At 38.7% G+C, this 23,686-nt stretch overlaps 1 protein-coding gene across 1 annotated transcript in view; it reads right to left on the bottom strand.

Annotated features, from left to right (window-relative positions):
- Positions 1–22,776, bottom strand: part of PPP3R1 (protein phosphatase 3 regulatory subunit B, alpha) — a 39,121-nt gene extending 16,345 nt beyond the window's left edge. The window contains exon 1 of the mRNA XM_082300334.1: positions 22,540–22,776. Within this exon, the coding sequence (XP_082156460.1) occupies positions 22,540–22,542 (3 nt within the window). The 5' untranslated portion in view covers positions 22,543–22,776. The remainder of the gene's footprint in view (positions 1–22,539) is intronic.
- Between the last annotated feature and the right edge of the window lie 910 nt (positions 22,777–23,686).

The following is a 23,686-nucleotide window of genomic DNA, read 5'->3' as shown; positions in this document are numbered from 1 at the left end:
AGTTGAGGACCATCAGGTCACTAAAACCTCAAAAGCACATCAGGCCTGTTCGACAAACTAATTGCAGGGACTAAACTGTGGCACGGAATCCAGCAGAGCCAACACCACATAGAAAATATTGGATGGAACCCAACCAAAGTTTTAGGATAAACAGCAAAGACCAAAACAGGTAGCAAAAAGCTAGTATATGCATATGAATATAAAAGGGTAGGGAATCTAAAACGGGAGAAAGCAGAATTTTGAAACAAGAAGAAACAGGAACCAGGGGATCCAGCTAGGCTGCTCAAGACACGAGGTCATGAAGAGGCAAGAAAAACACCAGACTGGAAGGCTGCAAATTAAAGGAGAAAGTTGAATTAAAACCAGTGCATTTATGCACATGCACACAAATATACAATATTAACTACTACTGTTCTGGCATTTACATCCCTGTTCAGGTCTTGGGAGAAAACTTCTAGTACAGGTTACCAAAATCAATCTGCCCAAAGACACATAAAATGCTTCTGAAAACTGAGCAAGACAAAATGAAAAAATGGGAGTAACTTTTTTCAGTTCATGAATAAGTGTAATGTTTATAAGGAGCCTTACTGTGCATTTAGACACACATGCTAAGTCATAAGCAAGTTATCTAAGGAGTAGCCTAAAAAATATATTTTGAGATCAGAGAAAAAAAGTGAATAAACTTCACCTTAGCTTTTATTTGAAACAGTTACTGCAAGAAAAAAGTGTTCAGAATACTTACCTATCCAGGACTGGATCTTGGATATCTAAAAAGGTAGAAAAATCTAGTAAATGACAATGTACAAATTACATGATTATTCAACATTTTCCACACAGTATTTAAATAAAGTATTTAAAAAAGTAGTTACCTGCTACTGATGTGTTGAATATTCATCTTCACAGGAGAATTCAAAATTCTTGTAAGATTTAAAAGGATGTTGGTTGGGGGGGTTTTTTGGTACAAATAAACATTTGAACTACTCATGCCAAAATTCCTGTTTGCACAGCTGTGACCTGGACAAACACAAAGATGGTGCTCTACACCAAAGCCTTGATCTTCAGAGATTAAGACGAATGATTTGGTCTCAGGAGCAGGCATTTTTTATCATATTCCGAGCAGCAGTACAAGAAGGTTGCTTACTTGTCCCCAAATACAACCAGTATGTGTAGACACTCTATGAGACAGGAGATAAACCCTGAAACACAAGCATTAAGTACAGGCTGAATACTCCTCTTGCTCAACATGCAAGAATTGTTTAAAAATAGGCAGGCAGTAAGTAAAATGGACAGTCTAGAGTTATATCCATATTCATGTGTTGAGAAAAAAAGCAGGGAGGTAAGCACAGCTATAAGACATCATTAAGTATCAAATAAACCCTCTAAGAAAAGGGAAAGAAACTGGGTACATTTTCATCTGTACTGTTTTAATGCAAAGAACTATCTAATTTTAACACCAGGATAAGGAAGCATTCTGAAGAATGCTGAAAAATATTCTTTGTGATTGAGTGCACTAAAAGAAAATTTGAGTTGCTGCAAAAGGTGACTATCATTATACATCACATTCATTAAAATAACACTGCATTTACACTTTATTTTGAAGTTTTAAATTATACTAATTTATAAAGACAAAAGCCAGTGTAAAACTCCAAAGATGTAATTTCACCTCTGACAGAGAAGTTCATTTATACAAATACTGTAGAGTAACAAGGTTCTGACACAGCATAAAATTGTCAATTTTAAAATCTCATTACAATATTAGTGTTTCCCGCCAGATACATATTCAACATACCTCACAGAAAGTGAGAGTATCTGCTCATATACACTATATCAGCACACCTAGAATCCAGTGACACATTGTTTGTAGAAGAAATACAGTTTTTACAGAGTCAATGCTCCACAGGAGATTTACTTGGCACCTACGCCCAGTGTAAAACACACCTTCCTCAGGTGTATTTGGGTTATTGCTACCAGACTGCTGGAACTCCACTCTCTCTCAAGCTGCACCAGTAGAAAAAGCAGCTGAAATACTACAGGTACCTTGAATAGCCTTATAATTTTAGAATAGTCTTGAAATTTTCTTGAATGCTGTTAGAAGCCTACGAGTTAATTCCCAGTTAAGCAGCTGCAAAACCATGACTTGTTGACAGAAATAATTACAGATGAAGGAAAAGTCCAAAATCTACTAACAGAAAGTTGACCTAATTCTGAATACTGCAGAAATACCAGTTTCCTAGAGAGAAGACAAAACACATCACTAAAGGAGTTGACATGACACATAATGTGTTCCTTTAAGAACAAAAGTGGTTTTTGCAATTTTCTACTAAGTATTTTCTCCTTTCAGCAGCTGTGCCTTTTTACTAGGTCAGAATAACTTCTTAATGGACTTTAGCCATTATATCTTCTATAGATTATTTTAAAAAAGTGTTTCTTGATTTTTTTTTTTCCCCCAGCAGTTATTTCAAATACTAATCGCTCTCTCTTCTTAAGATCAGTTTTGTACATGCTGCTCCAAGGTACAATAGTTAAGGCAACTATCTTGACAAGTTTCCTCTTAGTAAAAGACATGACGATCTGTGGATAGAAAATGAAAAAGGAAATTAGCGATTAGCACAATCAGAAACAGAATCTCAATTCTTAGCTGCAGTTGTTTATACAAAACAGCCTATACACAGTAAGACATCACACTGCAAAGCAGTTCTTCACCATATATTACTAGAACACTGTTTCTAGGTCTGATTATATGTTACTTTTCTGCATGATGTGCAACTTTTTGTAAGTAGTTCAGAGAGCTAAACTACAGCATCAGCCTTCAATTAGTTTTCTGTTTTTATAAAAGCAGAAAATGTGTATAAATGTCAGCAAGCCACAATTTCACTTTAGGACTAATCTCAGATTTAATCCTCCAAAGGGGATGTGAGAGTCACTACAAATGAAAATTACTTCCTGGACAGTTTAAAACATTAGGTTCTTTCAAAGATTCTGATTTGTTTCCACAGCCAGGCAATTAATTCAACAAGGGCAAGAGTGGTCTCCTGATCTGTTTAGTACATGTACAGGAGTAGCTGTCCAAGATTTACTACTTTCTGCAGCAGCATACAAAATCAGTGTAAGAAGTTCGTATTTGTAAATTGCCTTAAATATACGAACTGCCTTGTCACAGCACTGGCTGTTCTCTGCACTAGATGTTCCTGCATTTGTGTTTCTGGTGCAAGGGCACCTCCTGGCGTGTTGGCAACACACTGTATGTTGTGCTTCTTGCATCTGCTCCTATACCTTCAGCACTACTAACTACCACTGTTAGCACAACCAAGAAACTTCAGCGGGCAAGTGAAACAGTCCAAGCCGTGCAAGCTGAGGGCCAGAACTAGGCATTATCAAGATAGTCAACTTCAATTCTTAAGTTATACAAAAAGCTGTTTTCCATCATCCCCTACTACAACTCAAAAGAATGGGAGTATTAAGAAGAAAGATGGAAGCAGCTGGCAGCTTGCATTTAAGAAGAGCCCACACATAAGACCCTTCTCCATGTTCCACAAACACACAAAATGCTTCTCTGTCTTTTCTCATTCTTCTCCATACCACCAGAATAAATGATTGATGACAATTACCTGCTGCAGAGAATTCTTCCTCCTCCTTCGAGCTCATTTTCCATGTATTGTCATTTTCATAAAGCTTTAACAGTGAAGAACTGCTTGGTGAAAAGGAGCTTGATTTGGATTTTTTTGGTTTGGGGTTTTTTTTTAATGATCATTGTTTAACAGATTACTAGAGCTCTGGCTGTCAGAGGTTGGCACTGTATTCCTCATCAAAAAACAGCAGGCAAGTAGGCAAACTAAAAACGATGGTATATGTTTTCAAGGCTCTATAAACTTCCGTATGAATAGAACACACCACATAGACACATCTACAGTGGTTTAAAATGAATTTCACACAAGGCCCAGGAAGCTTTAAGCCACTTTATTATTTGAATTTCTGAATTAAATGTTGGTCACAAAAATATGCAAGATCTTATCTATTGTAATTTATACATTTTATATGGAACTTACCAGAGAATTAAAGACTGAAAGAAGTTTACCAGAGCACAAATGAGACATACCCAAAGTTTCTGCAGACACCACAAAAAACAGAGCTTAAAACAAGAAAAGCAGGAACAAGATTTCAATGCAAAAAAGCAGTAAGAAAAATACTTTTATCTACCCTGTTCAGAAAGAGTATGAATATACTTATACTTGGCCTTTTCTGTTAAATTCAATTAGAAGAAGAAAAAAACCCAAAAACCCTTGAACAAACTACTCAACACAAAAGAGTTGTGTCAGCCCAAGAGGAGTCTATGAATCAAAAAAAACATGTCAATGATTATCTTCTATTTAACAGGAATATCTAATTTATACACTGCAAAAGGAAACTTTCGAAGGAAATGCTATAGATAAGATCACTAGGGAATTTGGCATTTGTGTTTTGACTTGGAGTAATTAAGTCACCTCTTAGGCTTTTTACTCCAGACAGTAAATAAATCTCCCTAAAATTTGGATATCCAAACATAGTTACCTGAAAACAACACTTAAGTTAAGAACTGGTAATAGTGCGGACTAACTGCCAAAATTTAGAAAGCAACATTTAAAACAACTTGTTGACTCCTGTATTGTTTTATACAAAGCAACTACTAAGTAGCTGCTTTGCATAAAAGTATTCCAGGCAGAGAGAGTGCAACTCCCCCAAATACATCCTCCTTGAATTAGCAGTTTTCCAACACAAGACTTCTACTCAAAGAAAATAAATCTACCTCTGAGGTTCTTCCATTCGTACCAATGTTGAGTTAGATTTTGCAAAGCAAAAATTAAGTGAAGCCAAGAAATTAGAAGACATTGAGGAAGAAGGCTTGTGGAAGTTCAAGCAACTAAAGAGCAGTGACAGTTTCACCCCAAATTCTCAGCCTGTTTTCTAAGATCATGTCCTAAAGAAGGAATTAAAGAAATACATAAAAATTCATGGGAGGTGACACCCACCTCACATTCAGTAAGTTCAAAAACTACGTATCTCCTGGCAATAAGCTAGACTACACTTGCCAATCTTGCATTATGTTTTCAGGTCACCAACAAATCCAGTCTATCCTGAAGCTAGGACAGTATGACAGCAGTTTAAGATCCAAGACTTCCAAGCTGAATCCAGCTCAAATGACAATTTATTGAGCCTTCATGACTACACTACAATTTTCACAACCTCAGCTCTGCTTATTGTAATTGTTGTAATCAAAGCCCATGACATTTCATAGCCATTACCTTGGCTATCCAAAAGTTCAATATATTTTCTGGCATTGTGACTGTCAAACCTGGGCATCTTGCTACCCTTTGGTGTGAGCATTCAGTCATCCACATGTGCAACAGAAGGAATTAAACAGGATACAAACGAGCAACAAATTCTTACAGGTTATACAGAAAAGTCAAGGATTAAAGTAAAGTAAATAAATAAGGAAAGGAAACAGAGAAGCAGCAATAATGGTACCAGGCAAGTAGCACAGACCACAAGTGTGAAAGTAAAGGATCTGAGCATTCCACTGGAATGTAAGAGTTGTACTTCTCTGCACTTCTTTGAGTAAAACTTGCCATTATAATCAGTAACTCTTTATTATGAGCACAACTCTAACAGCTAGAGCTAGCAACATATATTGAATTCACAGAATAGCACAAGTCACGAAAGAAATCCGTTTTGGTATTTCTTTACCAAATAAATCTTTCAATGGTCTATATACAAAAGAATGAACAGTACTTTTATGGAAGAGTATCCACCACTTGTTTCTTCAATTCTTTAGTCAACCAGCAACAAGACAAATATTGCAGCAATATATTATAGTTATTTTCTCCTGGACCCCTGAAGATATAGCTACAAAAGCAAACTATGAAATTTATGAACTGACCTTAAATGTTAGTATTTAGATTATCTTGGTGCAATCACACAGTGCATGCAGGACAACGAGGGCAGTAAGTGTCTCTATCAATCCCAGTCAGCCTGGATTCAGCAAGGCAGGCTCTGCTTGACCAACTTCATCTCCTTCTATGACAAGGTGTTCCACTTAGTGGATGAAGGAAAGATTGTGGATGTGATTTACCTGCACTTTAGGAAATCCTTTGACACTTGTGTCTCACAGCATTCTCTTGGAGGAACTGTTTGTGCATGACTCAGATAGGCCATGGGCTCACTGGGTAAAAAAACTGCCTGGATGGCCAAGCCGAGAGTGGTGGTGAATTGAGTTGCATTCAGCTGGAGGCCTGTCACCAGCTCCCCAGGGATCAGTTTTGGGGCAGGTCATGTTTACTATTTTTCTCGAAGATCTGGACAAGAGGATCAAGGGTACTCTAAGTCAGTTTGCAGATGACACTATGGGAGTTTTCTTCTGCTGGAGGGTAGGAAGGCTCTGCAGAGGGATCTGGACAGGCTGGATGATGGGCTGAGGCCAACGGTATGAGGTTCAACAAGGTGAAGTGCCAGGTCCTGCCCTTGGATCACAACCCCAGGCAGCATCACAGGCTGGGGGAAGAATAGCTGGAAAGTGGCCCAGCGGAAAAGGACAAAGTGGTGTTGACTGACAGCAGCTGAACACAAGCCAATATGTGCCCAAGTGGCCCAGAAGGCCAATGACATCCTGACCTGTATCAGGACTAGTGTGGTCAGCAGGACCAGGAAAGTCATTTTTCCCCTGTACTCAGCACTGGTGACACTTCAAAACCTATATCCAGTTCTGGGCTCCTCACTTCAAAAAGGGCATTGAGCTGCTGAAGCAAGTCCAGAGAAGGGTTTGGAACATAAGTCCCATGAGGACCAGCTGAGAGAGCTGGGGAAGTTCAGGATTGACTTTATCTCTCTACAGTTCCCTGAAAGGAGGCTGTAGCCAGGTGGGGTTCAGGCTCTGCTCCCAGGCAACTAGGAAAAGGACAAGGGGAAACTGCCTCAAGTTGCACCAGGGAGGTTCATGTAGGAAAAATTCTTCACTGAAAGAGTGGTTGAATATTGGAACAGGCTGCCCAGGGGTGTGATGGAGTCACCAACCCAGGAAGTGTTCAAAAAATCAAGTGGACATGCCACTGTTCTGGTTTACTGGGCATGACAGCATTCACTCAAAGGTTGGACTTGATGATCTTGGAGTTCTTTTCCAACCTTAATAATTCTGTGATTATTTTGTACCTTCCTTTGAGCTGTTAAGAGTTCCCTAGGTATACAGAGATAAACACAAGCATTATTCCAAAGTTGGTTCTATGGAAGTTGAAAAACCAAGAAGCAAATTTTTAATGGCCCAGAAAATGTAAAAAATGAAGTGTCAAATGCTTTAGAAGTCTAATAATCTTTTATCTTTGAAAAAAAGAAATCTAGAAGAGCTCGGAAAACATAGACGTTTCATCTGGGATTAAAAAGAAATCTTACAATTATATGTAGTTAACACATTGCTGCCCAACCAATTTAAGGTTTCCTTTAAATAGGTAGAGGCATTTTCCATTTTCTGGCAGGCACAACTTCCAAGAGGCTACATACATCCACAACTCCTTAGCATCTCCATTACAATTCCACCCAGGAGTTTAAAACCAGTGACACAAGCCAGCCAACATACTCTTACATTCCACTTTCATGTTTGGATACAACCTCCGTTTAGACACTACAGCATAAACTATGTTCTTCCCTGCATCTGCCAATGAGTGTAATCATCATCCCTTGAAACTTTATAGTAACTTTTTGTGCACACTTTCAGTTACATTTCTTGTAAAGTTTACCAGAAATCTGATAAACAACTGAACTTGTATCAGTGCTCAGTTTATGTGTATGATCTTAAAGGTGAAACACATAAAGGTACAACAGGCAGGTCTTACAGTTGTTAATATTCTAACTCAACACCTCACCTGAATACTAATCAACAGCAAACATCAAAGAAGGCTGTAAGTATTTTATAGATAAAAGAGGGCACTTCAGCGGAAAAAAAAAACCAACACAACAAAACAAAAACAAAACCACAAAACCAAACACTGCTGGTTTTAACTTACCTTTCAAAGAAGATTTCAAGTTTTAAATGTGTTACCCCCAAGGCAGTCTAAACTTTTAGTCCTGCTTCTAAAGAAAACACTCTGTGACCTTCAGTACTGAAGGAACTCAAAAAAAGATTAATACCTAATTCTTCAATATATTTAAATTGCAGACATTAGAGATAATGAACCAACGCAAAGGGGATTGGTGGATTTGGGATTACAGTAGAGATCAAGTCAGGTTAAAGCTGTTACAGCATTCTGGCATTGCTTCTTTTCAAGTATGCCGAGTGTTATAATTCCCTTTGTCACATTAAAAAAAAAAAGGAAAGTCTTATTAAAAGAAAAACAAACAAACTTCTTTTGAATACATTTACTATTTGCTCCTAACAAAGTAAGTGATGATTCCTTAGAAGATTCTTCCCTGTTGCACATATGTCAGGTTCTACCACATCACTTTTCTGGATATAGGAGGCAAGAAAGACTGTCCAAGTCTTAGGAAAAGCCTGCAGTTTACTCCTCAGTCACCATCTAATCCAGTCATGTCTCTGCCCAGCCTTCATCAGTCATTTTAAGCGAAGCCATTTGTCCCCTAGCTGGCAGTTGGCCAGTCACTTCTGCTATGCTTTATTTAAACCCTTCACTGTCCATGGGTCTCCTCCAATGTGAGATATTAATGGCTTAAGGCCATCACAGTCAAGTAACTATTCTAGGTATCACAGGGAAGCCCTAAACCAATGAAGCACAAAGCAAATCCAAAATTAGAGATGGCTACTGTTGCCAAAGCCTCTACCAGACAGGAAACCGAAGGAATCAAGAGTGTAATTTATAAGAGGATTCGGCATTTAATACACCATTTGGCTCTATTAAGGGAAACAGTAAAAACAAAAAGTGCATTTATTCAAATAGGATAAAAACACACATTTTAAATTTCAATGTTTTGAATTTCAAGTGTTCAGGACTGAAAAGCAATCTTAAAGTCTATCCATTTACAGCAGGGATTATATGATATATATTCATATACATTCATCCCACAGCATTTCCTATCTAAACTCAGTTACAATTGCTGAGCTTCCAGCAAAAATCTAGACTTGCATGATCCCGAAGGTATGATAAAGCACTTGGTTTAATCACAGATCTGTACATGCAGACATAAACACTAAGAACTCACCTGCAGTGTCTCCCAGAAAAAAAAAGTCACCCAAGACAGAATAAGACATACAAACCCAGCACAAACAACAAAGAGCAGTTTGTTAAACTGCTCAAGAAGAAAGAATGAGCAAAGATAAAAGCAGTTTTACTGAAAAGTACTTTTCCTGAATTTGGAGGACAAAAGAAGCCATGAGGTCAGGGCGTACACTGATAATATGATTTACTAGGTATGTATGTATTCCCCAAAATCATCTCACACAAGTTTGTAGACATAATAAAAACCTTAAGGATAACTAGGTTACTTTAAGCTTTACCCAACTGTTCCATCTGTAATATGTGAGACTATCCAAATTTTCTCTTCCATTTTATAATCTCCCTAACATACCTTGCAGTATGTCAGACAGATAATAAACAGTGCTAGAAACAAACACAGTGAGTTTTTAAAACAAGGTAAGGCAGAGAATAGATTGTGCCACATTTAGAAAACTAACAAATTAATCTTGTTAATTGAAGGAGAAAAGCAAAACCTCGTATGTATGAGAAACCATAGAAAACAATAAAAGATCTCGTTGTAAAAACTTGCAAAAACAATGTAATCTGTAAATAAAACTTGAGAGAAAGGCAGTGACAGGAACTAGAGTGTTCACTTCATGAGCCAAGGTACAATTCACAATTTCATTTTTGCCAGTTCCCAGCTGCTACTCTTTAGAGGCAACAACCCAATCTGCTTATCCAATCACTTCAAAGCTCACATTTCTAAAGCTTGCATCACTCTCAAAAATTCTCAGAACCCTGTAATTTTAAGTGCATAAATGAATAATGAACTCTCGAAAAGCCAAGGAAAGGGATTTCCCAGAAAGATTCTGACACAACACAACTTTTAGCAGGAGAATAATAAAATTCTGCCACCACTAAAACAAAGTTCTGATGCAATTAAGAGTTCACACTGGGAAGTCTTTGCGAGTAACAGGTTGCTCCTCCACTGCTTCTGGAAGAGTCACAAAAAATTTACAAGATACTGATTTATTTGTTCTACTTAGGTTAATATACCGGTTTCACCTACAAAACCTCTTTCTAGGTTTACAAACTGAAGTTTATTCTATTCCCTTAGCTACAGAGGAGACCATGACAGCTGTCCTTTTCAGCTTTAAAGATAATTGTAGTAAAGTTTCTCAATCAATCCACTCCATGACTGTACTGTTATATGGACTAACCTCACACTAGTAAAAATTAAACCAAGACCATGTCCAGAAAATTTGTAATCCAAGTACGAAACAAGGTAGAAAATATAAACAACTGCAAGAGAATAGACACATCAATGACAAGTTACAAAAAAAACCCCACAAACCTGAAACAAACCACAGATCTTTATGCATAACAAAAGTAGAATTGAAGAGCTTCAGAGAGCATTTCAAAGAAGGCAGATTTGGAAGTATATAGTGCAAAAGCTTATCTAAAGAGTATGGGAGAAAGCATAAAATGCAACTGAAGACTTTATCAAGTGACTGAGGTGCCCTGGGATTTTCAGAGTCAAGAGTCAACATCTCAACAAAGAAATTACATGACCTTACATTTAACAAAATATTAAAGAGAAAGAAAAAGCCAAAGCATATCACACTGATCTTGTTTTTTGGGACACTGATTGATAAAAACTGGATATCAGACACTTAAGAGCTCCAATTTAATCACTTCATTAATAGGAAGGATTTTTCTTCCCCTTTGTTGGTGAATATGAACACAGAAAATCCAAGCAACTGCAAACAGTTAAATTGTGTCACGTTCATGTGAAAAAAAACCAACTTCAGATTTGGAAAAGTAAAGGAACACGGAGAACAAAGGAACAAAACTTCACTCAAAACATCAGGCCAAAGTGTGCAAGCATCACTGGAATCTGGAGAACTACAGAGTTCCACAGTTTTCACAAGAAATTAAGAAGATTATACTCAAGCTGTTCTTTAGCATATCATACTCTGTCAAATGAAGAAAGACAAAACTATCCAAGAGTCAAAACACTCATTTTTTGCATGTAAAATACTTAGTAGGTAATTAAAGCTCTTTCAGCTTCTCTCTTTCTCCACAACAATTTGAAGATAAAACAAAATTTTCTCAGAAAACAGACAATGCTCCAACCTTCCACTCCAAAACAAAGCAGTAACAACTTCATCACTGGCTGACCTACATATAAATAGGAACAGAACAATTACTTTACAAGAAGATATTAATTTGACCTAAAGCCATATTGAAATGTAATTTGCTATCTATATTCTCATGAGGCTGCTTTTAATTAGGCCAATTTAATTTTCACCACTTCGAGCTACTATAAAACAAAACAAAAAAAAAAAAAAAATAGGGAGCTTCAGCAAACAGCTCTATAGAATTATCCCTGTAAAAACTCTGCCAAGTTAACTCCTATTTCAATATCCATCCAAAATTAACAGTATTAATCAAATAATTATATTCTCTGTAATACTTCCAAGTCAAGCACTCTCTCCACTGGATTGACAAGGACTGTGAAATACAGGCTTTCTTTTCTCTGAATTTTCACCCACGTTTAGTAGATTGTGGAAATCACAGTCACTTAAGCTATAGTACTTGTTACCATGCTCGCAAATTTAAACTTCTTTTTGAGTAATCTTCAAAAACCCAGAGGCTATCTGTAGAATCAAAAATTACTTCTTAAAAATATGAATTATGATACTCCAAATACTAGAAATGAGTAAATATAAGGATGGCTCAGTCTTCCAAAGTTTCTGAACTTCTGAATTGGCTTGTACCAAGACGACATTTAATTCCAAAAGCCCAGACTCTATAGGCAGGGAAAAAAACCAATAACCATTAAATCAGTTTCCTACTAGTACACTTCAGTACTGCCATGAGCATTAGAAAGGAATAAGAATACTTCTCTTTGCAGAGGGTTTTTCCAAAAAGCAGAAAAGGAGCTACAGATGTCACAGAACCCCAAGCAAAGACGACAAATCTCCTTCCTAATTTCTGCAAGAAATGGCTACAGATCCTTGTGCCTGATTAGGCTGAGACAAATATGAAACAAAAAAATTTAGCTAGAAATGAAATGTAGCATGCTATCCTGTGACAGCAAGCAATGAATGTATAAATTAATATATTTGTTAATATATAATTATATAACTAATTATCTACATTCATTAATGTTATAGACAATTAATGTATTTCTTCCTCATGTAGCTAGAAAACGTCCCCTGCCACAAACTGTTAACAAACTTGAGCAAGCAAAGAATGGAAGATCACTATCAGTTAGAAAATAAATTTAGGTGGCTTCTTTTTTTAGGGGGGTTTACACAGCAAATTCACTGCAAATGGTATTTGTAGAGGGCAAAGAAAATAGTAAAGATATATTAACAGATTATACTGTATCATATAACAGTATTAGGCTACTTAGTGTAAAAGACTCTACTGCAGTTCAATATAATTCCCTATTCACAGAAGTAGGTTAGAAACAGTCAAGAACAACATGACCTGAACATCTTTCTCTACCAATTGACTGTCCTAAGTTTTTAGATTTCAACAGTGTACCCAGTCATGTGTTAACTGCAAAGGCTAAGGCTTTAGGAACAGCTGCACAGGTATTATAAATTAATCTGAAAAGGCCTGGAGCAAAAAAAAAGGCGATGCAGCTCTATTGCATACAACAGTTTACTACCAGTTTTAATGGAAGTCCTTGGGCAGGGAAGTGTAAGTACCAATTCAGAAAGAATCAGTAACTCACACAGGTTCTACCACAAGGGCTTAGAACAGTCAGGAAAGTCACACAGCTCAGCATACAGCCCCGCATAGAAACAGGGTGCATAAACAGGTGCTGTCACCAGCCCTTCTTCCCATGAAAGAAACATAAATAGTTTGATACCACTTAAGAAATAAAAAAGGGAAATCCGAGTTTGAAAGGAGATAAACGTCTTATGGCTGCCCAAGAAGAAAGGGGAAACAGTACAATTTAAAAAAAGATCACAAAGTAGGCAAAATGTCATTCAGGATCCATCACAAAAGAGGCTGAAGAACATCGTGAAGAGTTGTGAAAATGACACATACCTCAAAACAGAAAAGACAGTTCAAAAATGGGATTTGATTTCACAAACTGACATGAACAAAAAACAATCAAGGAGGCAAAGATGCAGAACTGGGCAAGATGTGCAAATCAAAGGAAGAAGCAGGCTATGCGGAAGAGGAATTGTTGGATAGATACAGAATCTGAAATACAGAGATTGTTCATATTCTGGTATTCTCAACCAGTTAACACTATTCTTAGTTCTTGTCTTTTTCTTTTTTACTAAAGGAAAATAACTTTATCAGAACTTGCAGGTGTCAGCTAATAAATGGAGACATTTTAACGAGTCCTGGTTTAGTTTATGCTATTCAAGTATTCACAAAGAATAAAAATGAATCATATGGTTTGAAAACAGGCCCTACAAACACTATGATCCAATACAGAAGAATGAAGAATTTTACAAAACATTAAACAGGTCTTCTTGGCATTACCAGCTTCCATTCTAAGTGAACACTTAATTTCTAGCACTCAAGAATTTTCCACAGATTAGAAATTGGTTTTCTGAAGATGCATTACAAATTTCCAAAGTCTTCCAATTATCACAGATTTCCCAGTGAAAGGAAAGCAAAATGAAACATAATAAAACATAAAAAAAAACCCCAACCCAAATGTTTTCAACTAAGGTTTTCACTGCTATGGAACATTTCAAGCCCTCCAAACAGTTTTCTTTATATGACATGTGTCATGGAGAATGTACTGACTTTTTTTAATCATAACACTGAGGTGATGTCCATTCAGGAGTGGTTATATTAGGTAATACTCAGATGCTATTTAAAAGAAAATGCTATTTAAAAGAATATTTTAGGTTAAGTTCTTCAGGGCAGGAATTGGCTTGTTTCTTACATAGAGGAATGCAAACATTAAGTATCAAATAAAGACATTTGTCACTTTTGCTACAAGCTAATAAAAGGGTACTCAAAGGATTAAATTAGAAGTACAAACCAATTTCAGTAGCTTATAACATTCATGTCAAATGTTTAAAGAATTATTCAAAATCTCATTACCAAAATAGTTCTAACATCTCTAAATAGAAGATCCCCTACACTTTCTAAGATTGCTTAATCTTGACAGAAATCAAAGCTTATTAATTGCTGTAATTGACAATACATCCAGAAATAGCTGTCCTGAAGAACTGTGAATTTTTTTAAGTAGTAAATGTACATAAAATTGTAAGTGTAGATAAAAGCATGCATAAGAGTACACACAATGCAGCATTACAAAAATTACTGCTATTTATAGCGTCTACAGTCCAGTAGATGCACCCCAGCAGAGCCCCAGGGACTTCCAGTAATAATTACCAGTTGCTCACAATCAAGAATCCAGTCCAAGGAACTGTATAAAGACTGACACAATTGTGTCATGTGCATGTAATCACAACCTGCCCACAGAACCACATGCCACCATCTTTCTGCTATTCACCATCTAACCTCTTCATATGCCATACTTTCAAAAATGTACAGTTTGCAAGCATTAAAGGCAGTATACAATGGATATACATTTGCACACCAGTCTGTAATATGAACTGCAAATCACAGAACACTTGTGATTTTAAACAAAGTGTTTTAACAGCTCTTTGTGTAACACTGGATTACAAGGATTGACTTGACACAACATTTATGGCACTGCACAGATGCTACACAATACCTCTGAGAAAGCAGCCAAGATAAAACTACTAGTAAAACCCATCCTTTCTCTAAAACAAATTTTTCTGGAATCTTTAGTTTTTCTACCCCTGATATAGAGCAGTACACTATTACTACATCATTACATAAAAATGCCTAAATCTAAACCCACTGTCTTCTCATACTGCTCCATTTTAGTCCCCCTTACTCACATGACTTTTTGTTTTCTCACCACAAAAGGGCATTTGGCCACCTTTTAACTAACCATTCCATTTTTTCAAGGCCTCCCAAGAGAATTTTTCAGAATTGACTTTTAGCAAAACACAGCTGCACCAACACTAGAGTTGCACTATAAGATTCAAGAGTATGCAAGATTCAAACTTGCTAACCTTTCATATTTTACAAATTACGTTTATATGATTTTTCAATGCCTGTCTGAAAACAAAAAAAAACCCCTAACACCAGTGGTACCTACTGCAAATGCTTTAGTTTTTAATAAGATAAAGTGTTTTGAACAAAATATTTCAGGAAAATGCTTTTATAAGAATCACTGGAAAATTTAAGAATAAGTAGCAAACAGGTATTTTACTTGATATCACTAAGAAGCAAAGTTATTAGAGTGCCAAGATAGTCTACTTAAGTCAAATATAAAAATCAAGTCTATTTATTCATCTGACATTTTTATTATTGCTGCTTAGAAGTTCTCCTATTTATCATAGGTTTTTTCCTAGACTTGTTAGCAGATCTACATGCAATCAAGCTTTAATCTAAAAAAAATCTGTCAAGTGCCACTTTAGCATTATCAACAGAACTGACCCATGACTGCTCAGATACCACGGTGCTAAGCCTGTTAGCAGTGGCTCAATACTAAATTAAACTTTCCCAAGGGAACATCTTACATACACAAGACTGAAAAGCTGTTCAGTCATCATGCCTACAAAGTACATGAGTTCTCCTTCACAAACTCAGGCCTGAAGTACAGCCACGGAGTTTATTGAAAAAGAAATCCAAAACCAAACCAAACCACTCCTTTTAAAGTCCTCTCTGCTAGCCATAGTGTCATTCAGCAGAGGGAATTCAAGTTACTTCTTTCAACTTCAGTGATGCTATTCAGAACCTACACAGTCAGCAGTGAAACAACAGTTGGTTTTGTCTTTACAAAAAAACCCTGAAACATCTGATAAATGCACATAGAGAAGATACTCATAGGGTAACAACAGAGAAGAGGTAGAAAAAGAGTCCTGTAGTTTCCAGCTGAGGAAAACAAGGGGTAAAAAACCTCCGTATTTGTCACAAATATACCAGAGGAAGAAAAAGTTCCACAGCATTTAAAGATGACCCTAGGATTGTATTCTTCTGAGAATCACAGCTGAATCCACTTTTCCAGTAGCTTGGTTCTTCCCAGAAACATATCAACCCTGGGCTTTATATCAGCTTCCTATCTGTTGTCCCATTCCTTCCTCTCCTACCCCTCCCAAATTCTGACTGTATTTCTTCCATAAATGTCTTACTACATTTTTTAAATTCCTACCTTACCAAACTTAGGCAATGTTATAAACTGTTGTGAACTTCAAGCTGACTCAAGCTTCAGTTCTTCGCCTTAAGTTTGCTAAAAAAATTCATTACCACAGACTTTGCAAATATTCACTAACTGACACAACCTGTTAATGGCTTGGAAGCCAAGGTTTTTATTGGCAGTTCATGAGAAATGCTGTCCTTTAATCCAAAGCATTTAATGGGTTTCCAAAACTTCTTTAATGCAGTTAAGGATTATATCACTAGGATTTCTTCCTTAATTGTGGAAGGGAGTATCAATAGCAGGGCCAAATGACTGTCAAATTACAAGCAAGTCAGATATAGTCTCCAGCCTGTTTTGTACCACCAACACAGTTTTGCCCAAGCAGTTAAAGTGATTAGTAGTATATAAAACATGGTCCTTATGGAAAAAGCCTAATAAAGTGTAACTACCAAAATTAAAATTTTCAAGCTACACAAAATGTCAAAATTAAGAAGAACTGACACTCCAAAAATTAATTTAGTGGAAAGATGGGGGTTTTATTCTTAGACATGCCTGAAACTTAAAAAAAAAAAAAAACCACAAACAATTCTCCACAGACTTTTGTGACTCAAATTATATATATAGGACCTGAATAGAAAGACAAGCCATAGTTTAAGCTTAGCCCTGGTTAAACTAATCTCATTATTACTAAAAACAGTATTTCATGCAGTAACCAAAATAATCTAGCTACATCATAGACCAAGTAGAATATATTGCTTCTAGTCCTGAACTTTCTCAGAATACTTGAACTGGTATACCGAAAGATTTATCTGTTACAGATTAAAAGATGTTGGTGCACATCCAAGACTTTCCCACTTCCATTCGGCACACAAAGGCAATCTCTGTAGCTGATTTTTCTGACACTGCTGGTGTCAAGACTACTTTAGGCCACTGCCAACTAAGAAACAGAGTAGCTCTTAAGGGATATTAAAGGCCCATCTCCAGGTCTGATCTCTAAAAGCAATCACTTTAAGCAACTAAAACACAAAGATGTTGGAAGAAGGCAGCCTGTGACCACTGAACACTATCACTTGCCCTAAGCCCAATGGACAATGCATAGCACATTTTCTAGTGGCTGCATTTTAACTCCAAGTTACAAGACCCCTAAATTTGGAATAGTTAATTTGATTTAGACATATTTTTTTTCAAAGCTACAAACACACTATCCATTTCCAGTATTACATACTAGTTCTAACTTCTAAACAATAACAAGGACCTTGAATAAGTTATTACCCTGCCATGGCCTCAACCTCTTTCATTTGCAGAACAAGGGCAATATTTACAAGCTTCACAAGAGCATAGCAAGTTAAATTCTTATGGTCTTTGGGAAAAAAAGAACATATTACGTCATTTATATAATCATGTCGGCAATTAAAATTCTAAGTGTTTCAGGAGTGCCAACTTTTCTATATTTTAATTAACATAGACCTGCAAGTCAAACAAGATGCTTATTTTCTAATGGTATCCTGCTCAGAGGTTCCAGCTGCGTAACCTTTAAGCACAAGCACTTTTCACTCCTCTTTTTATGCCAATCCATGCCTCTCATCATTCCTTCCCCACCACTTCAATTTTTACTCCCCCATCCTCACAGTGCTCACTCCTCCAGCAGCTGAAGAGTTGGATCATGACAAGGACATCACACAGTAGCACCTTCTGTTTCTGCTGATTCTGGCAAAGAAATAGCATGTAGGAAACATAGAAACAGCCAGCCCCCTTTACCCCCATGGTCCTTCTGTAGGGAACAAAGAAGAATAAATAAGCTTAGGAAAACAAAAAAACATACAGTCCAGAAGAAAACAAGGATGGAAAACTAGGAAATGTGTCACTAAATGAACTGGCTGCCAGTGAACAAAGAACAGTACAGTATAATTTTTCTCCCAATTACAACTTGACAAATACTACACAGAGAAGGGAGAACAGGCTTAGCAGGGAAGAGAAGGGGCACAGAAATCAAGAGCATGCTTTCAAGAAGTCATATATTAGCTCAAACCACAAAAAATGTTTTTCTATTAAAACAATTTTTGGTCATCGCTTCACATAGTTAAACCAAAGTCTCTAGAATCACAGAATCAGGTTGGAAAAGACCTCCAAGATCACTGAGTCCAACCTACAGAATTTTATGCTCTACTATCACTCAGATTTAAAACATTTTAGGAGAGGATAAAATTTTCTTTAGTGAAACACAGCTAAACTCAGGCAGTAAAAATGGGGAGGGAAATCAAAACAATTCTTCAAACTAAAGAAAAAAAACCAACCTGATGTTGAAAAATCTTATGCAAGTGTAAATTATGAATTACAGTAGAAGAACACTATTAAGCATACCTACAATTAAAAAAAAGCTATTTCTTCTGTAACACTGCCAGGTAAGCACCAATGCAGCACCCAGATTTAGGGAGAGGAGCACCTCTCTTACAAGGAAAGGCTGAGGGAGCCAGGACCTAATCAATGTGTATCGGTATCTGAAGAGAGGGTTCCAAGAGGATGAACCGGGCTCTGCTTGGTGGTGTCAAGCAATAGGACAAGAGGCAATGGACAGAAACTGATGTTCCACCTTAGCATGAAGAAGAACCTCCTTACTGCGCAGTGACCACACATGGAACAGATCACTGAAAGAGGGTGTGGAGTCCCCCTCCCTGGAGATATTCCAGAACCATCTGGACACAATCCTGTGCAATGTGCTCCAGGATGACCCTGCTTGAGCAGGGAGGTTGAACTGTGGTCCCTTCCAACCTGACCCATTCTGTGAGGAGGCAGAAGCAGAAAAAGAGAAATGGTTTGGCATTAAAAGGTGTATTTCTGCCTCATCTTGTTTCCTCAGAAATACCAGAATTACTCTCTTTTTTCTGGCACTGATTGACAGAAGACAGTTCCATATACTTTAAGAAATTAATAAACCCCACAGTTTAAGTGTTATTAATCTCACTCCCTTTAAGTTTCCCTTTCACTGTTAAGTCAGATGGCTTAGGTGATGAATATACTGAAGCTCTTGAGATATGCCCACCATAAACAATTTCCTCTTCAACTACTCAATTTTCATTCCTCCCTATTGTTAAATTAATCGTTTAACCAAATAAAAACAGAATTCTACTTCTACCACAGGAATGGTGAAAAAATATTACTTTTTAAAGTTTTTTTTCCTTCTCCACCAACAGAATCTATCTTCCTTTTTAGATCACAGAGTCAAGGAGACTTGCATATTCAAACTGGCCTCTAAACCATACCTGTGAGAGTTATTTCCAAAATGAAATCTTTCACTAAACTAACTGGCTTAAATAAGACTACCAAATACTTCTCAAGACCTATACATGAACTTCACAGTTTAAATCCTAGACCAGTTATTCCACTTGTGGGAAAAGCCCATCAGTACGCTGTAACCCAGACCCTGTGAGTGCCTCTCAGTTTCTGCCACCTGTTAAAAACCAAACTGATTATCCAGATAATTGTCATGATAACAGTGAGATCATGATTTGGTAATGGAGTAACTAGCTTTTTGTTCAGCTAATAACCAAAGTATTTAATATCCTCCCTGCTAAATGGAAAACAATTATTTAAGATGGTCTTCTGGGGCTATTTTTTTGTTTTATTGCAAAAAACCTGTTTAGGAGGTTCTTTACTCCAGTAATTTAGAACCAGTGTTAGATCAGTTCTGGCTGGAGAAAATGCACCAGAGGCACTAGTATTTAAGAGAAGTGAGTCAAAACAATTGAATAAGAGACAAGTTAAGATGGATGCACAATGTAACAAGCTTCGGGTGATTCCTGTAGAATTCTGGGGCTTCTGTACTACATCTATAAAGTTCAAGAACTGGATATGAACCAGAACACAGATCATCCCAAGAAGACAGAATTTATCTATCTAAAACTAAGATCATTTAATACCTTTATCTGTGCTGTATACCTTTTCCTAGAAAACACTACTCATAGGAAAAACTTGCTAAGTCAACTCTGACAAAAATAGCTTATCAACATTACTTCTAGCATTATGTAATGGACTCATCATCGTATGCTCTGACAGATTATTTTAGAACTGGCTATACCTAAACATCCAGAAGAACATTCTTTGACTCACTAGATGTTTTTGTTTTATCTTAAGCTACCTACTACAAACACAACAATACATTCACCTCTTTTTTCACCGTAACTGTCAGCTCTCTCATCCTGTAAGAACATGAAAGAAATGTTGTTCTAAACTGGGAAAAAAGAATTGCTCTAATACCATAAGGGTTGAAACAAGATGTACTCCTTCAGTAAAACTGAACTCCTTTAAGGAAAACATCCCCTGATTAATGACAATAAAGTGCATAGGAACTTAAATGAAATGCTGGCAGGATATTTTTGTTAATGTATAGTTTTAGATTGGTTTTCAGACTAAAAGGCACCTAAGATCAGGTATTACCAGAACCAGTGTAATGATATAACTACAGTGGTGCTACACTTATTTGAGAAAACAAGCACCTTTACTGGTAGAGATAACATCCAGCACACCTTTTTTCCTCAGTATATGCATTTCCACATTGCAATGCATCATAGATAAATACTATTCAGGAAGCAATAAAGTAATGATCAACATGATTATACCATCAAAAGATGATAGGAAAGCTTTAGTTATAAATGAATGGAGGAAAAAATAATATATGAAAGTTAAGTTCATTAAAGGTCACTGACAGACACATGGGCATCACAGTTCAGTAACATTTATTTCCTTTTATGCATGTTAGTCTATCTCACCTGGCAGGTTTTTAGAACACAATTTTCACAAAAGACCCAACTACTGGCAGGATGAGCACACCTGTTGTGTGGAAGATGATCACTGTTCAAGATGATCTATACATCCAAAATAATTAGCAGTATTGTAACTATGGCATGAGTGACAATAACTTTTTTAAGTCTCAAATTCATTAATACCTTGTTCTCAAAATACGAGCTTTTTTTTCCCCTCACAGTCTTGATGTGCTCCCAACCAAAACCAAAGCTTTATACATTTCAAAACATTTCTCCAAATGCACATCTATTGAAGTGTACACACAAAACCAGCCTGAGAATGGCACATTAGTTTCTGCTTCAACTCTATTTTTTTAAAGGAAAGACTGCAATACCTTGCTTAAAAAACAAAAGGAAACCCATTTTTGACTTCCAGGCCCTGTGAGGTCTAACACGGAATTTAAACTACTTCTATTTCTCCAGCTGTAAAACCAAAATATTGCTAGGTCTTCCTGCAGCCAGGGTACTGGATAATTTAGGCTAAAATAAATGTTTATTAAAAAAAGGGCGTTGATTTCTTGGCAGCAGTGAAGAGCAGGAGACACCCCTAGTGTCGACGTAAAATACTACAGGACTCCATACTGTATCTCCGGGTTAATTTTACGGCAGAAAAAGGGAAATTTAAACCCGTCATGATTGAAAAAACAGAGCGACTCTCGCACACACACGCACGCCTGGACACACCGCACTCCCGCAGCCTCAAACCTCGAACACCCATCGTACGTGAAGTGTCAGCCTTCCGCCCCAGCCCAGTACAGCGCACATTATCCAGCCCATTGGGCTACGTACATTACAGCTTTCCGGTCCGCACACGAACAGCACAGCGCTACTGCTGCTGCACCGGGGGCGGGGGGAGAACCCCGCGGAGCTGCGAAACAACCCCCGCACGGCGGCTCTGCCGAAATTGCCGGAGTTTCGTTTCGAAACGGCTCCGGGGGCCGATGGTGCCTCTGGGGAACAGACGAGGCGCAGCCCGGGGCACGCGAATCCCCGGACGGCAGGGAGGGCCGGGTGGGGGTGAGGTGAGAGGGTGCCGGGGAAGGGAAAGGCCGAGCCCGACGAGCGCTGCCAAGGCGGCGGAGGGAGGAGGCGGAGAGCCAGCGGGGCTCCGTAGGCGGCAGAGGAGAGAGGGGGGGGATACCGCCGGGGAGAGCCGGGAGGGAAGCCTAAAGAGGCGCTCGCCCGCGGGAGGACGTGGACGGCCCGGGGGCAGGAGGAGCCGGGTCAGGGGCAGGGCAGCGCCGAGGCGGAGCGGTGGTGGGGCCGCGGGGGTGGGGGGCCCGGCCCGGTCTGGAATATTCCGGCGGGGCGGGAGCGGGGAGGTGGGAAGAGTTAGGGAGGGGAAGGGAGGGAGGGTCCTCACCATGGCGGCGGGTGGGCGTCAGGCGTCTCCCCCGCAGATGAATCCGCCGACCCCGGCCTCGCTGTGCGTTGTCCGGCGTCGCCGCCGCCGTTGCCACTCCCAGTCCGCTTCCGATCCTGCTCCCGATCCCGCTCCCGTCACTGCGGCAGAAGCTCCGCTGACCCGCGCACGGAGCGAGCGAAGGAGGGAGGGGGCGCAAGCAGCGCTGGCGCGGGGCGGAGCGGGCGGGGGCTCTCACATCCGGGTCCTCCGCCGCGCCGGGGGGGTGGGGCGAGGCCGTGACGTCATCTGGGGAGGTGGAAGCGCAAAATGGCCGTGAGGCGATTGTCGAGTCGAGAGGGGCTGAAGAGATTTTGAGCCCAGTCGTCAACCCGGCATTGCCACTGTAACCTCTAAACTCCTAAACCACTAAATTACATCGCTCAGCGCCAAATCCAGGCGCCTCTTGACACACCTCCAGGGATGGTGATTCCACCACCTCCCTCGGCAGCCCACTCCAATGTCTGACCACCAGACCAGTGAAAAAACTTTTTGTTCTAATATCTAATCCCAATCTCCCCTGTCTCATCTTGAAATCATTTTCTGAGGTCCTCTCACTGCAGGCAGGGTAGAAGAGGCCGGACTCCAGCTAGTTGGAGAGAGAGATAAGGTCCTCCCTGAGCTTCCTCCAGGCTACATTTACCCCAGGTCCTTCAGCCGCTCCTCATAGGCGCGAGGGGAAAAGACGATTTTTGGGGCTGCTGTGCTGCCAGCAGGTCCCTTTTAGTAGGCCTTTTGTGTTGAATGTTACTACAAAACACAACTTTTTTCTTTTTGCTACTAAACCAGGACTGATTCAGGATGATGGCATACACTTTCTTCCTCCCTTTATGTATGATTTGACAGATCAACATGTGATTGTTTGCAGTGCTGGGCCTGGCCAAATGTGGTTGTGTGGCGGCAGTCAATGGCCTGAAAAGTCTTGAAAAGGGCTCCAAGGTTGTGGATTTCCTGACCTGTGCAGCAGATGTAAGTACAAAAATACCTCAATAAACCCGAGGTTTATTGCTACTACAGCTACTGGTGCTAACAAGTTATCTTTGCTCCTTCAGGTCTCTGCCCAGGGAAAGGTTCCCTCAGGGAAACTGCCAGAGCTGCTGGTCGTCCT

This window comes from Coloeus monedula (genome assembly GCF_965178545.1).
Source record: "Coloeus monedula genome assembly, chromosome: 2".
NCBI classification, from domain to species: domain Eukaryota; kingdom Metazoa; phylum Chordata; class Aves; order Passeriformes; family Corvidae; genus Coloeus; species Coloeus monedula.
Note: the sequence above shows the minus strand (reverse complement) of the source record. Positions and strands in the feature narration are given on the sequence as shown.